The sequence below is a fragment of the Lissotriton vulgaris genome, chromosome 6 (assembly GCF_964263255.1).
Source record: "Lissotriton vulgaris chromosome 6, aLisVul1.2, whole genome shotgun sequence".
In the NCBI taxonomy this organism is placed as follows: Eukaryota; Metazoa; Chordata; class Amphibia; order Caudata; family Salamandridae; genus Lissotriton; species Lissotriton vulgaris.
In genome coordinates, this window is record NC_141694.1 from 1,656,928,388 (window position 1) to 1,656,944,552 (window position 16,165).

The window sequence follows — 16,165 nt, forward strand, 5'->3', positions numbered from 1 at the left end:
CGCCTCCTGGTCCGTGAGACTGCAGAGCCTAGCGTCGCCCACTCACCTGGTCGAGGTGACGGCCAACCGGTGCCTTCCTGGTACCCTCTGACTACTGGCTAGTAGTACGAACTTGGTCCCCTCTGCTTTCAGGTTTCATCAATCTCCGATCCAGGCTTGGATCTCTACGAACTATTCAGCACTGGTCGCCGGCCAGCAACTCCTTTTCTTCCGGCTCCTGGCTCGTCAGCGAAGACCCCGACGCCTGTAAGACTTGTGCAGCCGCAGCCCTCGTGGCTAGGTAACTCGGCATTTCGGTGCCTGCATAGCCTCCTTACTCTAGGGTCCTGAGTCCCTCGCTTCCGACTTGCCTTATCGGGTCCGCCCGAGACCTTAATCTTTCCGTGTCCTCGGACACTTGTTTTAATTGTGCACTTGAAGTATTTGCTAAAGAGATTTGGTTTGTGCTTAGTACCCTGTCCTCATAAAGAGTACAGGGCTGTTGTGATTCTTAATAAATATACTGTTTATTTTCATAACACTTGTGTGGTGTCCTTTCACTGGGTGTTCAAGGGGTACATGTGTGGTAAACAGCTGGCTTAACGCGCCCTCTCGAGTCTTTAGCCTTAGACTGCTCGTATCCACGCTACTAGGATAGCTGGTCTATAGGTTGACTTACAACCAAACACCATAAGGGTCGTTGGAACGATACATAGCGGTCGCTAGAATAGCGAACGTTGCATATCGGGCCAACTTCTCACAACCATCACCCGCGGTAGAAGGAGTTGGTGAACGCGGCAGGTCTCTTGGAGACGCCGGCTCCATAGGTGCTGAAGTACCCGCAGAGTCCTTCTTGTTTTTGAGAGGAATGCGAAAATGTTCCAACACCGGCTCCGTGGTGATTTTCCTTTTGAGGAGGGACAGTTTCCCGGTATTGGCGTCGATGATGACCTCACGACGCTCTTCCTCCGCAAGTGGCTGGAGCCGAGGCTTAGACACCACTGGAGACGCTTTGGGCGTCAACACCTCCTTCGAGGGCACGCCTGCCCCATGCTTCGAAGCGAAAGCCTTTGGCGTCGACTTCGGCGGCAGGGTGAAGCGGATAGGCGCTTGCGCCTTTGACAGCTTTAGTGCGGGCTTCGACACCCCTTCTTCCGGTTCAGGAAGCACAGCGACCTTCCGAATCCGTTGCAGGGACTCCTCGACCTTCTTTGATAGGGCTGGAGAGGGATGGACCGGCTCGGGCGATTTCCCCGTCTTGGGAGTGGTGTCGGCGAGAGGCCCCGTCTTCGGAGCCGACGCAGCACCGTCCTTGGCCCCGACTGTCGGAGCCGGCGAAGCCAGAGCCTTGGGATTGCCTTGACGCTTCTTCGAAGGCTTCTTCGGGTCATCGACCGCGACCATCTTCGGCGCCGACGCAGCCGCGTCGGTCGACTTCGCCTTCGGCATCGACCCTGAGGCCCTCGGGTCGGCCATCTTGGCGTGACTCTCCATGTCGGCCATTTTGGATTTCTTAGACTTTGACGCCTCCAGAGCCTTCTGTACAGCTTTCACTTTCGGTTTTGAAACCGGAGTTGCAGATCCCGAAGGCTTCACTTTCGTTTTTGGAAACGTGAGTGGCACCTCCAAAATGTCCGTGGCCGGGCCCGGAGGCGGGGCTGCTGGACTAAGAACGAGGTCTTGGGTAAGGCCCGAAGGCGATCCCTCGACCTGGGCCGCAGGAAGGGGGTCGACCCCTGAGTCAGTCCGGGGATGCTCCTCCTCCGAGCTATCCCCCACGGTGGCAATGGCCCCATCGTCGTCCCCTACCTCGTCGCCGGCTTCGTCAAACTCCTCGTCTCCTGCGTCGTAGGCATCCCCCTCGGACGCAGGGCTAGAGTCCGAAACCTGTTGGACATTGTCGTCTCCAACGTCTTCTTCGAAGATGTCGTCCGGCGGGGGCGCAGACATCTGGGCCTGGAGTCTCGCAGCGTGATGAATCTTGAGGGTCTTTTTACACCGGAACCTGGAGCAGGCCATACACCTGGCCTCGTCATGGTCCGGCGACAGACAAGTGTTGCACACTGGGTGCACGTCGAGGTGCGAGTATTTCGAGTTGCACACCGGGCACCGTTTAAACGGAGTCCGTTCCATGTCTGGAGCGCCGTGTAGGCCCGTCCGCGCCGACAGCACGCGGAAGGGCAGCAAGAGTTCGGAGCTGAAGAAACAGTAAGACCCGAACGAAAACGATACCGGCGCCAAGCCTAAAGACCTTTTGGTCTCGAGTTAAGAGAGTTAACAACTATCGGTTCCGACAGAGGGAACCGACACACATCCGAACCCAATGGCGGAAAAAAACAATCTGGGGATGGAGGCGATGCCCATGCGCACTGTAGTCCAGGGGAGGAGCCACCTATCTCGTGATACTTCGAAGACTCTTCCAGGACAACAATGTGCAATCATCCGGACCCAACACTAGGCGGCGATCTATGCACAGATATGAATTCAGCAGCCCACATGCCTCGAACACAAAGTGCTCGTAGCCTACCGTGAACCGCAGGTAACGCCGGTGGGCCGGCAGGACGGGGATATGGAAATAAGCTTCCTGAAAGTCCAACGCTAACATCCAGTCTCCCGGGTCCAGGGCAGATAAGACCTGAGCCAGTGTCAGCATCTTGAACTTCTCCTTTCGGAGGAAGCCGTTGACGTCCGCAGGTCCAAGATAGGGCGTAGGCAACCTTTGCCCTTCTTGGGAACCAGAAAGTAGTGGGAGTAACAACCACACCCTACTTCTGGCCCAGGAATGCGTTCGATGGCCTCCTTGGCCAAGAGGGCCGTAACTTCCTCTCGCAGAAGACTCAAGTGATCCCCCGACACACGGTGGTACTGCGGTGGCATGGCTGGAGGGGTTGCCTCGAAGGGGAGGGAGTAGCCCCTTCAGACGATTTGCAGCACCCACCTGTCCGATGTGACAGTGCGCCAGTGGAGGAGGTGATGGCGAACCCTGCCCCCCACTGGCGTCACATGGGCCTGAAAACTCGGACTAGGAGGGTTTTGAGGCGGATGCTGCAGGGGTAGGTGTGGACTGACCTCGCCGTTGTCCCCGACCGCCGCCACGGCGGTTACCACATCCGCCACCGCGCTGGATGTTAGTCTGCGGGCCGTGGCTGGCAGGACGTGTGGGGGCGCCCCTTCCTTGGCCACGAAAGGAGCGAAAGGCAGCAGTTTGCTGGCGCGGGCCGAGAGGCCCAAGGACTTGGCCGTAGCCCTGGAGTCCTTAAAGCGCTCAAGCGAACTCTCTGCCTTGTCGCCAAAGAGGCGACGGCCATCAAACGGCATGTCCATAAGGGTGTTTTGGACATCAGCCGAAAAGATGGTGGACCTCAGCCAGGCGTGGCGACGAATCGCCACCGTCGTTGCCATCGCTCTGCCCAGCGAGTCCGTAGTATCCAGCCCACACCAGATGGAATACCGTGCCGCATCTCGACCCTCCACAAGGGCTTGGGTGAGTTTAGTTCGGACCCCCTCCGGACATTGTGGCAGCACGTCCGCGACCGTGTCCCACAGAGAGTGGGTGTAACGGCCCAAGAGGCAAGCGGTATTGACTGACCGCAACCCCAAACTAAGCGAGTAGAACATCTTTTTACCATACTGTTCGTACCTCTTGGATTCCCGATCGGAGAGAGCCGTCGGGAATGAGGTCTGGGAGTTAGAGGCCTGGATGACCAGGCTCTCGGGGGTGGGTGGACAGGGCCACGTTCCTATCTACAGGCAGGCCTGTAGCGGGCTTGGACTAAGTGCCCAGAAGAACGTCTGACAAGGCCTCATTATACGGCAGCAGAGGCTCAGCCGAGCTTGCCTGCGGTTTAAGGACCTCGATGAGGAGGTTAGTCCTCACGGCCGCGACGGGGAGCTTAAGGCCCAAGGCCTTGGCAGCCCGCGTCAGCACCACACTATAGGTAGCCCCCTCCTCCGTAGCCACGGTAGGAGGGGAGACAAAACCAGTGTCTGGCAAAGTGTCCCGACCACTGGCCTCCCCTAGCTCACCTGCCCAGTCCTGAGAAGACTGCCACTCACGTTCCAGAGGGTCCTCGGACCCCTCCCAATCCTCCTCGCCACCCATCTCCTGATACTCTAGGTCAAAGGATGGGGCCGGGCCGTAAAATTCTCCTAGCGGCGTCGAATACGGCGCCGAGCGGCACCGGACCCGAATCGAGGGTAGGACCGGGGACGACGTCGTCCTGGGATGGCGCCAGAGGCGACACCCTGGGAGACGACGCCGGCGGCGAGGTCCTATGGTCGACCGGATCCGGATCCAGCGGGGCCCTGCGGCGTCGGGACCGAAGTCGCCGCCGGCGCCGCGGCTGAAGCACCCGACGGTGCCGGGGCCAAAGCACCCGGCCGGCTTGGGGACCCAGTCGGGGCCGCTTTGCCCGAAGGCGCCGCGTGGGTGGTGTCGCCCAAACCCCCGGCCGCGTCGCACGAGCGTTGGGGAAGGGGGGCGGGGGGGTCACCTCTTCGACTTCTTTTGCCTCCAGAGGACTGATGATTACTCCCGGAACTGTGGTGACACCGGCCCCGCGACCGGTCCCTCGACCTCCTTCCGGACCGGGACCTCGAGCGGCGTGCGGCCGACTGCCGGAGCTCGAGTCGCTTGCGGGTTCGCTCCCGTCTAGCTTTGGATGTCAGGGCCCGGCAGTCGGAGCAGGACTTGTTGTCGTGGTCGGGGACCAGACAGTGAAGGCACCAGCGATGGGGGTCGGTAACCGACATCAGTCGGCTGCAATGGACGCAGAGTTTGAACCCGGGCATCCCTACCGGCTCCGTCGCGGCAAGTGACTTCGAATAATGATCACAAATTTTTCGAAAAAGTTAGTCAAAAATTGACTAAGGGTACTACTTTTTCCGGATCGGCGCTTGCTGGCGCGGAAAAAAGAAGAACTGACGTCAGCGCGCGAGGGCGGCGTCTAAGTACTCCGGCGATGTCATCCCAGCGCCAACGACGCCGACGACAGACTCGGAGCCGCAGACAACGCCTACCGACGCGCAAGGGCACTGCTACGCAAAAGTTTCCGGTTACAGTCTTGACGCCTGGAGATATTCTAAGGTAAGGAAAGGAATCTAATACCAACCTGTTTCTTTCAGATAAGCTGGACATGATTAAGGATTTGTTGTAGAAGGCTGAGGAAGCTGTAGGTTCCGTTTTTGTGAAGGAATTATTACTGAATGACAAGAATCAATTAACCACCATACATATTGGATGGCAGACTAAGAAGTTAGTAGATTATCGACCTTTGTGAACCATTGTGTCGCGTCACAGGATAAAGAGAGAGAATGTAACATCAAAATTGACAATGATGAAATTGCAGAACATGGAGTCAGTGATTAAAGGCGCATGGCCTGGAGTGCCACAAAGCGGCGGGAGCCTAGGAGGTCAGGGAAGTGGGAGAATTGGAAAGGGAAATGGTAGAGGCAGTCAAGGAACCCAAGGTTAGGAGGTTCTTATTTTGCGTGCGGTCAGCTGGGGAGATGGAAGCGAGATTATCATAACAACCTCCTGTATCACAGGGGCCTCTGGAGCAATTAGGGCACTAACAAATTGTTTACCCCTAGTATTAGGACAGCCTGAGAGCTTCCATCTATGAAATAAATACTCAAATACCCGTAGATCAAAAAAGCTCTTATGCAGACTGGGTCATCCAAGTTAATAGCACCTCTTGCATTATTTTGAGGACACTTGTCGGTTGACTGGGGGGGCATGGTTTACTCCAAATGCCCATTAGAGTGCCAGTGAGGGCCTCCCTGAAAGGCAAAAGAGTTTCGGTTGGTGCCTGCCTGCAGGACCTCAGTCAGTACATTTTCTTTTGCCACCATAGTAGGGTGGAGGAGGTCAAGGACCTCAGCAGCCCCCCTATTCACAGTGGTGAAGGACATACTTTCTTCAGTTGTTGGTCCAGGAGGGAAAACCAATCCAGTATCGTTTGAGGTGTGCAGCCCACTGGCATTTAAACATATTGTGTCCTGGACTAGCAACAGATTCTTACTAAAACATTTTTTAAACTTATGATTTTTTGTAAACATATCTTTATAGATAATATTATTTATCCATCAAATACATTGGGGAATCAAAGGGGTAGGCCTCAAGGATTATTGCTACTTGATGAAACTATTATCCTTATAGAAGGAACTATTTTATACATTACTTAGCTCAAAATGCTCCTAATTATTGTTAAAAGATAATGCTTAGTCATTTGGGTCTGGGAATCCCCTGAGTAGGTGCCACAGACAGCCAGGGGTCCATGGGCTACAGGTTCAGAACCAGTAAGATATCCATCCCACTGGCCAATTAAAGGACCAATTGTCTTCATCATAGTATGATGCAAACTCTTCCCAATCCCCACAAATGTCGTCTCCAGATGGCTGGCTCTGGTTGGAGTCAGAGTCAAAAAGCTCATGTATTGTCAGTGGATGGCTCAGTGGTAGTGTAATTGTGTACACGATTGATAGATTCAGCATCAGTTGCGCCACTTCATGATCTGTATGCAGCCTCGATCGTGACAAAGTCGGCTTGGAGTCCGATACCACAACGAGTCGCGGTTCGTGTTCCAGCGACCACAAAGAAGATCCACCACAGGAATGACTTCTGGAGTTCTGGAGTTGGTCAGAACACTCTACTTAGATCTGGAGTAGGACCTCAAGCAAAGTACAGTTGTGCGTTCTCGGACGGTCCTTGGGTTCATAGGGTCATGTGTCAAACGCAAACACCAAGACACACCTCATAAGGATTTGCCACAGATATCTGTTTGTAACGTCTCTTGAACACTGGAAACTTTGCAAAAGAATTTCTTCATAGTAGAGTAAGAAGAAGCAGAACCCCGGATCTGCATTTAAAGGCACAGAAAGAAAGGAACTGACGTAAGTGTGCACGAGTGGTGCTTATATGCGGTCTGAGAATCACTTCTGGAGCGCAACAAAGTCGATGGGAAGTCGCATGCCACCACCTACTGCCGAGCAGGGGCACTGCTTTCGGAACTTTCTAGATCCAGTCTGGCACCTGGGGACATTCACGAGGTGAAGAATCTGCAGTTAAAGTTGCCATCAGAATTTTATTTTACTCCATTTATCTGTTTTTTGCTTGGTCTGGTGTGTGAGGACAGGTGGAGGGAGAAACCAAGACAACTGTATAAATAGGAAAAAATATGGGATACTAAAGAGAACGTGTCCAATTTATTTACACAGATTTATCTGTTGACACACCCTGAAATCAATCTTTTTCTTTCTGCTGCTGTTTTTTTGCATCTTCCACATTCTTACGTTGCCTTTTGTTTCCTCAAGTACAATGTGTATAACAAAAATTTACACTACAGTTATTTACAATTAAGGCATAACACTTACGAGAAATTTGAGGCTTGGTTAATGAGACTGCTGTAGTCTTCGGGCAGATCTATTAATCTGTTTGACTCTCGTGGAAAGCTAAAAGAAAATATATAAAATAGATGCTTTAGAAATAACTAGACTAAGTGTAACTTCAAGTTTAATGCTTGATGTATTCCTGAAAATGTAATTTGCAAAAATGCTGACAGCAGCATACTGGAGGTTTTTCAAGAAAGAAGCAATGATTAAGATTAAGACTCCTAATATGTACTAAGGTGTCAAAGTCCTTTTTCATATACAATGTAAAGGCTATTGGCATTGGTTACCAGTACTTGTCTTCAAGTGAATAAATCCATAACAACATACCACTTTATAATGCCTATGTTGTTCTTGTAAACTATAAAGATTTCAGCAGCATTATTCATTGAAACTATATTTTTAGGTCTGGAGTTAGCCACAATTTTTTTTTCAATTCTTAAAAATACAAACAATTAGATATAAAATACATAGAAGAGCTTTCAGCCAGCTCTCTTCATTTGTCTGTTGTAGTGTCATACACATTTTGCTTCTACCCAACACAGCAAACCGCCGAGGGCATGGACCAGACTACTGCAACCAATGACTCCCTTCACTGCGAGTGACTGCATTTTGTTCCAGCACATGTGTAAATCCACCCATGGAACAGTCAACCTTTAGCCAAAAAAGTGCATCTGCATCAGTGCTTCATTTGTATACAAAATTTAAAAAAAGCACCACAGCTCTTGTAAGGAGACCACTGCACCTTGCACCACACATTGCCCCTGCCATGTTGCCAATGATAGTAACAGCACAACTACTAACCATCACACTCCTACAAGTGTGACAATTCGGACTATTTCAGGTCCCAAAAGCTATGAGAATGTCTTGGGAAGCAGGTAATAGTCATTTGTAATGTATATAGACAATGCCAACTTGTGGCAGACTGTCACAAGCACAGGTGTTGACATGTAAGTGCTGTTGTCAAGCCCCTGAAACCACCGGCTCAAATTAAGCACTGATCAGTATTCACAATTAAAGTGCAGTAAGAAGGCATTGCTTAAAGGAGGAAATGCAGCATAATTTATTCAAACACGTCTTTCTTACTGTTAGACAGTGTCATGCCATGGATCATTAGAAAAAACTTTGTAATCAAACAATGCTTTGGCATGCCAAAAACACTAAAACATGCTGTTCTTTAAACATACTTAACAATAGCACTGTAACTTATATTTCTTACCTAATATGAAACCCCAACAAATTTAAATTGGTGACCACAGTCTTGCAAGTTCTCTCGCACTCTACTTCACTGTGAGACACGTGTCTCCAATTATCTTTCATTTTGTCTGGCCTTTGCCATGACCACCTGATTTTACTAAAAATTAAATGCATATTGTACTTACATCAGGGGGCTTTCAGCCAGTATTGTCTGTCACAACTGCACAAATTGTAGTACACTTCAGTTTTTTCTTTATTATTACTTTAGTGCTGTTTTTGTTTTTAAAGCCAAATGTGATAGCAGAACGCTTTATACCAGCTCTCTCGGTTTCTGATGTGAGCATGGGGCACGTTCCAGCTTTATCAGTTCCTGTCTCCTGCTAAAGCTGTTGGAAATTCCTTTTGGAGTGGCTTTTGCTGATCTGACTGCTGCTATTTCACAGCATACCAGATTGTTTCCCCTTTGAAAACTTTTTTTTGCTTTTTTTTTGTTTTAGTAATCCTTTTTACTACGCCTAAGGGAAGTGCATTTATAACTGCACTCCTATTTGTCATGCTGGCATGCATTTTAATTGATTAATACAGTTGTACTGGCAAACCCATTTAGTCTGTATGTCCTGCTTGCACGACTTCCTATTTTGCTTTCAATGGTCTTGTAAGTCATGTTTATATTCACACTTAACGAGTACAAATTAAACCAGTAAACTGGATTCCACTTTCCTGTCACGTCTCTCTACCTCTATATCTATCCGTCTACCTCTCTATTTACCTCTCTAGCTACCTGTCTACCTACCATTCTATCAATCTACCTACCTATCTATCTTCACTTTGAGTGATTGCATTTTGCTCCTGCACAAGGACCACATCTGCACACGAGGTAGTCTTCTTCAGTGCCAGTGTTGAACAAGTCACTTACCCTCGGTAACAATATATCTGTAAGAGACCTAGATTAGTTATAGATTCCACACCTTAGAATTACCCCCAGACGTTAGACTGCATCTGGGGAATTTTTTTGCCAGCAGTAATCCTGCGCTTCGATAGACGACGGCAGTCGACTCTGGGTTCGTCATTGGCGTCGTGGTCACTGGGTTGATGTTGCAGTATCTACTTGGGACGCAGCCCTCGCGCGCTGTCAGTTCTTTACACGACATTCCACGCCAGAAGCGCAGAGCCATGCCAGACACTGACCACTGGTTCACAAATACTGAAAGGGAATCCTTAACCCTAGAAGTCAGTTCGTAGAACGGGGAGGATTGGAGGGGCCGTGAGGAATCCATAACTAATCTATGTCTCTTATAGATATATTGTTACCGAAGGTAAGTAATTTGCTAATCTGAAAGAGACAATTAGTTATGGATTCCTCACCTTAGAATAGATACCCCAGCAATACCAACCCCAGAGGTGGGTCTGCGAACTAAGTTCACACCAGAAAGTCCTGGAGACCTGAACGGCCAGTCTCTCTGGACTTGGCTGACCAGGCAGTGGTGTTTGGTGAACGTGTGCATGGAAGCCCACGTAGCTGCCTGGCAGATGTCATGAAGGGGTCTCCACATCCCAAAGCAGTAGTAGCTGCCATCGCCCTGGTGGAATGGGCAGGCAGTCCCACTGGAGGTTCCTTTTTCGCTAAGGAGTAACAGATTTTAATACAAAGAACGACCCATCAGGCGATGGTCCATTTTTGCACGGCCCAACCTTTCTTGGCGCCCACCTAGTCAGCAAAGAGCTGATCATCTACCCGGAATTGTTTGTGTGCGATCCAGATAGAATGAAAGCACACGTTTTGGATCCAGGCGGTGGAGCCTCTCTTCTTTAGAAGGACGCGGGGTGGGAAACAGGTGGGTAAAGTGATGGTCTATCCTATGTGGAAAGAGGTAACCACTTTGGGAAGGAAAGAATGCCTAGTGCGAAGGACAACTTTATCCAGATGAACAGCCAGAAAAGGAGGCTTAGAAGAAAGGGCTTGAAGCTCACTCACTCTGCGAGCAGAGGTGATGGCAACCAGAAAGCCAATCTTAAGAGCCAGAACCTGAGGAGAAAGTTATGTAATGGCTCAAAGGGAGCGCACATAAGACAGTTGAGAACCAGGTTTAAGTCCCACTGGGGTGTCACACAAGGAGTTGGAGGAAACAAGTGAGGGATGCCCTTTAAGAAAAGATTTACAATAGGGGACTTGAAAAGAGAAGGCTGGCCAGGCAGCCTAAGGAAGGCCGAAATGGCTGAGAGATAGCCTTTTAGAGTGCCCAGAGCAGAGCCCTGCTGGGCCAAAGAAAAAATGAAGAGGAGAACCTCTGAAAGGGGTGCAGAAATGGGATCTACAGCCTTTGCTACGCACCATGTCACAAATTTGTTCTATCTACAGCCTGGCTGCCAAGATAACATTACAGACTTTAAAACGAAGGTTGAAAGCTGTCAACTATCGCCCCTCAATCTTCGTGCGAGGAGGTGGAGGCTGGACAGGTTCGGGTGGAAGACCGTCTCCTGCTGCTGCGACAGAAGATCCTCCTGAAGAGGCAGTGTGATCGGAGGATCAATGGCCATGTGTAATAGCTCGGGATATCAGACTCTTCATGCCCAATCCAGAGCCACAAGAATGACTTGGGCCCGGTCGTGCTTGATCTTCTTCAGCACTCTGGGCAGAAGTGACACAGACGGAAAGACGTATAGAAGACTGCAAATCCACTCGCGCCGAAAAGTGTTGCCTAGCAAGTGCTGCCTTGGAAATTCCAACGCGCAGAACTGTCTACATTGCGCGTTCTCTTCGGTGGCGAATAGATCTAACCAAGGCTCTCCACACTGCTGAAAGAGACCTTGCACCACCTCCGAATGAAGACACCATTCGTGTTCCATCATGCACCTGCGGCTGAGTTCGTCCGCCCTGCCGTTCAGTGAACCTTCCAGGTGTTGAAACACCAGGGCTATGCCTTGATGTTCCAGCCATGTCCAAAGACGAAGAGCCTCTTGACATAGGGTCCACGACCCCAACCCGCCCTGTTTGTTGCAGTACCACATAGCGGTGGTGTTGCCAGTGAACACCTGCACTACTCTTCCCCGTACAGAGGGAAGGAATGCCTTTAGTGCCCAAAGCTCCAGAAGGTTGATGTGGAGTCCGGACTCCGCCGGGGACCAGAGGTCTCTGATCTCCGCCTCACCCATGAGGCCGCCCCAACCCAGCAGTGATGCATCTGTCACCTCTGTGAACCTAGGGAAGGAAGAGGGATCTGCCGTTGACCCAATCCTGGTTCATGAGCCACCACCGCAATTAGTGTGCAGTGCCCTCCGAGATCTGGATGCAATCGGAAAGATTCCCCTGATGCTGTGCTCACTGGAACTTGAGGTCCCACTACAGAGCCCGCATATGCCACTTGGCACAGTCCACCAGCAGGATGCAGGAGGCCATGAGGCCCAATAGCCTCAGGGTCATTATGACCGAAACCCGGGATAGAGGCTGATTGATCGGAATCATACCCCGAATATCCCGGACTCACTGCTCGGGAGGATAAGCCAGAAACTGCCCTGTGTTCAGAACCACTCCCATGAAGAGGAGCTTCTGAGAGGGAATCAGGTGTGTCTTCGGCATGTTCTCAGTGAACCCCAGCAAATGCAGGAGGTCCACCATAGTCTGGAGGTGGGAGACGACAGCCTGGCGCAAGCCCGCCTTCAACAGCCAGTTGTCGAGATAGGGTAAAATGGAACCCCTGATCTGTGCAAATGAGCTGCGACTACCGCCATCACTTTTGTGAACACCCAAGAGGTGCTGGTAAGGCAAAGGGGAGCACAGTAACTTGAAAGTGCTCGTGGCCTACCGTGAACCGCAGGTAACGCCAGTGGGCCGGCAGGACGAGGATGTGAAAATAAGCGTCCTGCAAGTCTAACGCTACCGTCCAGTCTCCAGAGCAGACAGGACCTGAGCCAGCGTCAACATCTTGAACTTCTCCTTCCGGAGGAAGCGGTTGACGTTCCTGAGATCCAAGATAGGACGCAGGCCCTTGTCCTTCTTGAGCACAAGAAAGAAGCGGGAATTACAACCATGACCTACCTCTTGGGCAGGAACGTGCTCGATGGCTCCATTGGCACAGAGAGCTGTAACTTCCTGCTGGAGAAGGGCCAGATGATCCTCAGTCATGCGGTGGTATTGCAGTAGCATGTCTGGAGGGGCAGTCTATAAGGTGGAGGGAGTAGCCCCTTTGGACTATTCACAAGACCCACCTGTCCGAAGTGATGGTGCGCCAGTGGGGGAGGCGATGGCGAATCCTGCTGCCCACTGTGGTTTGATGGGCCTGAAAGGTCTGACTAGGAGGGTTTGGAGGCTGTTGCAGAGTGGGGATTGGTGGACTGGCCTGCCCGCTGGCCCCTGGAACTTCGCCAGTTGTTTCCACGTCCCCAGCCGTGCGAAAGCTGGGTAACTTGCTGCGGCCTGTGGCCCTGTGTGGGACGTGGCGGGGCACCCCTTCCGTAGCCATGAAAGGGTTGAAAAGCAGACTACCTGGACGGGAGGAGAGGCCCAAGGACTTGGCCGTAGCCCGTGAGTCCTTGAAGCGCCCTAGGGCGTTGTCGGATTTGTCACCAAAAAGGCGACAGCAATCAAAGGGCATGTCCATCAAGGTGTTCTGGACATCCCCTGAAAAGCCAGTGGACCTCATCCAGGTGTAGCGGCGAAGCGCTACTGACGTTGAAATGGTCCTGCAGAGAGTCAGCGGTGTCCAGCCCACAACGTATCGTAAACTTTGCTGCGTCCCTCCCGGCGGCAACAGCCTGGGAGAGCACTGTCTGGGCCTCCTCTGGACACTGAGGCAGCACTTGCGCCACCGTAGCCCACACAGAGTGGGAATAGCAGCCCAAGAAACATGCAGTGTTTACGGACCACAGTCCTAAGCTGGCGGAAGAGAACATTTTCTTGCCAAGATGGTTCAGCTTCTTGGATTCCCTTTCTGGTAAAGCGGTAGGGAAGGCGCTTTTGGAGGTGGAGGTTTGGACCACAGAGCTCTCTGGGGTGGGGTGTTGGAGAGGAAAGTGGGGTCGCCCGGAGCTAGGTGATGGCGTTGGGCGATCATCCTGTCCACAGGAGCCCCCGTGTTGGACCTGGACCACGTGCCCATAAGGACGTCTGTGAGGGCCTCATTAAAGGGCAACAGGGGCTCTGAAGAGCTCGCCGCCGGTTGAAGCACCTCAGTCAGGAGGTCAGTCCTGACCACCACCGTAAGAAGCTCGAGGTTTAGAGCCTCGGCCGCCCTACGCAACACCACAGCTTAAGACGCTCCCTCCTCCGTAGCTAAGGTAAGAGGAGACTATATGCCAAGGTCGGGTGAAGTGTCAAGACCACTGTCATCCCCCAGGTCCTCTCTCCAGTCCTGCTCAACATCTAACTTGTCAGTTAAAGGGTCTCCTGACCCCTCCCAGTCTTCCTCGCCCTCCTCTGGCTGCCAATCAGGCTCAAACTGGCCAGGGTGGTACACAGGGACAAAAGTACCCATTGGTGCCGGATCCGGCGTCGGCTGACGCCGGTCTGGCTCCATGCCCACTTCGGGATGGAGTCAGGGGTTAACACCAGCTGGGAAGCTGACCGGCGCCAAACGCAGTAGTGGTGCCAGAGGAAGTGGCGCCGGTGGATCTGCAAAGAGGTCAACCAGCACCGATCCATATCCAGGCCTGGATCCAAGGGGGGCCTGCGGCGCCGGAGCCTCCGGTGGCCAAGACCTAGGCCCCCCCAACCGAGTCCGCGGGGCCCAACGGCGCGGGCGGGATCGGTCCATCCAAAGATGGCATGCATAACCTTGTAGAACGTACGAAGTTGGGCGAGGGTCGCTCCGGGTCCCGGAAAGGGAGGGGAGGGAAGCTCGGAGTCGACATGTCGGGCTCCGGGTGTGGAGCCGCGGGAGGGGCACCACCCGCAGATCTCATCGGATCGGCCAACTGACGAGGGGAAGTCGAAGAGCGATGATTCTTCTTCGACTTCTTCTTATACTTCGACTTACCCAACCCTGAGTGCGAAGACTTCAATGACGTGTCGGATTGGCAATGGCTCCGTGACCGGTCCCTCAACCTCCCTCTTGACCGTGACCCGGAGCAGACTGTCTTCTTTCAAGCAGTTTTCGGGACCGCTCCTGCAAAGAATTTGGCGTCAACAACTGACAGTCGGAGCACAACTTGGGGTCATAGTCATGGCTCCAGGCAAAAGTGGCACACTCGGTTCGAATACGTAACTGACATCAGCCGGTTACAGGAACTGCCGGCCTTAAACCAGGGCATCCCTCAGGCACCTGCTCAGAGTCCAAGACTCGAAACAAGAAGTCGACAAAAGTCGAGAAAAACGTTGTTAAAAAATTACTGAGGTACGGCTCTTCCTGGATCTGCGCTGGCTGGTGCAAAAAAACTAAAGAACTACCGTCAGGGCCGAGGCCGGCGTCCAAGTAGCTGCTACGAAGTCATCCCAGTGACCACGACTCCAGCGACGGATGCAGAGCCGACCTACGCCACCTTCTGACACGCAGAGGTACTTCTGACGAAAAAACTTTCCAGATCCAGTCTGACGCCTAGGGGTAATTATAAGGTAAGGAATCTATAACTAAATTGTTTCTTTCAGATGTACCGGTCGGCGCCGGTCCAGATGTCGGTCGACGTCAGTCCGGCTCTGAGTCTATATCGAGCGGGAGGACGGGATCACATCGGATGGGGACACAACCGGCGTCTGAGGCAGTGGAGGTGTTGTCACTGGATTCGGCGCCAGAGGAGGTGTCACAAGGTTGACCGTTTCCGATCCGGATCCAGGCCGGGATCCATAGGGGCCCTGCATCGAAGGCTTAGAGCCCCCAACCAAGTCGCGCCCTCAGGCCCAAGACGGGCCTGAGGGCGCGTCGGCGGAGTAGTGCTGCGTGAAGATTGAATGCAAGTCTTCATAAAAGTTGCGAAACTGGGAAGGGGTCGCTCCAGCTCCCAGAAAGGGAGGGAAGGCCGGACTCGACCCCAACAGGATCCACGCGCGGTGCCGGATGACTATCTTCCGCTTCCCGCATTGCGTCAGCCGACGGAGGGGGAGAACACGGAGAGCGACGGTGCTTCTTCGCCTTCTTTTTGTGCTTCGACTTACCCAAAGACGAAGACTTGGATGAAGAATGGTGGTGAAGACTCCACAACCAGTCCAGCGACCTCCATCTTGACCAAATGGTACGGAGCGGACTGCCAGGTTTTGAGAAGCTTTCAGGACTGCTTCCGCAAAGACTTCGGGTTCATGGCCCGGCAGTTGGAGAACGACTTCGGGTTGTGGTCGCCCTCTAAGCACCAAAGGCCCACAAGGTGCGGGTCCGTAACAGACATCAGTTTGTGACAGAAGTCACAAGCCTTGAAGCCGGTTTGAGGACTGGACATCCCTGAGAGCACCAGGAGTCGAATGACTTAAAAAGACGTAGACAAAAGTCGCAAAAAAAGAGTCAAAAAGTGACTCAAGGTATCGCTCTCTACGGATCTACGCTGGCTGGTGTGAAAAAAGAAAGAACTGACGTCAGCGCGCGAGGCTGGCGTCTAAGTCGATACCGCAACGTCATCCAAGCTAATACAATGCCAACGGCCGACGAAAAAATTCTCGGGATGCAGTCTGACGCCTGAG

At 52.3% G+C, this 16,165-nt stretch overlaps 1 protein-coding gene across 3 annotated transcripts in view; it reads right to left on the minus strand.

Moving 5' to 3' along the window:
• Window positions 1-16,165, minus strand: part of UBR2 (ubiquitin protein ligase E3 component n-recognin 2) — a 1,804,160-nt gene that overhangs the window by 145,615 nt on the left and 1,642,380 nt on the right. For all 3 annotated transcript variants that reach the window (XM_086927821.1, XM_086927820.1, XM_086927822.1), the window contains one exon: window positions 7,354-7,431. In XM_086927821.1, the coding sequence (XP_086783947.1) occupies window positions 7,354-7,431 (78 nt within the window). The remainder of the gene's footprint in view (window positions 1-7,353; window positions 7,432-16,165) is intronic.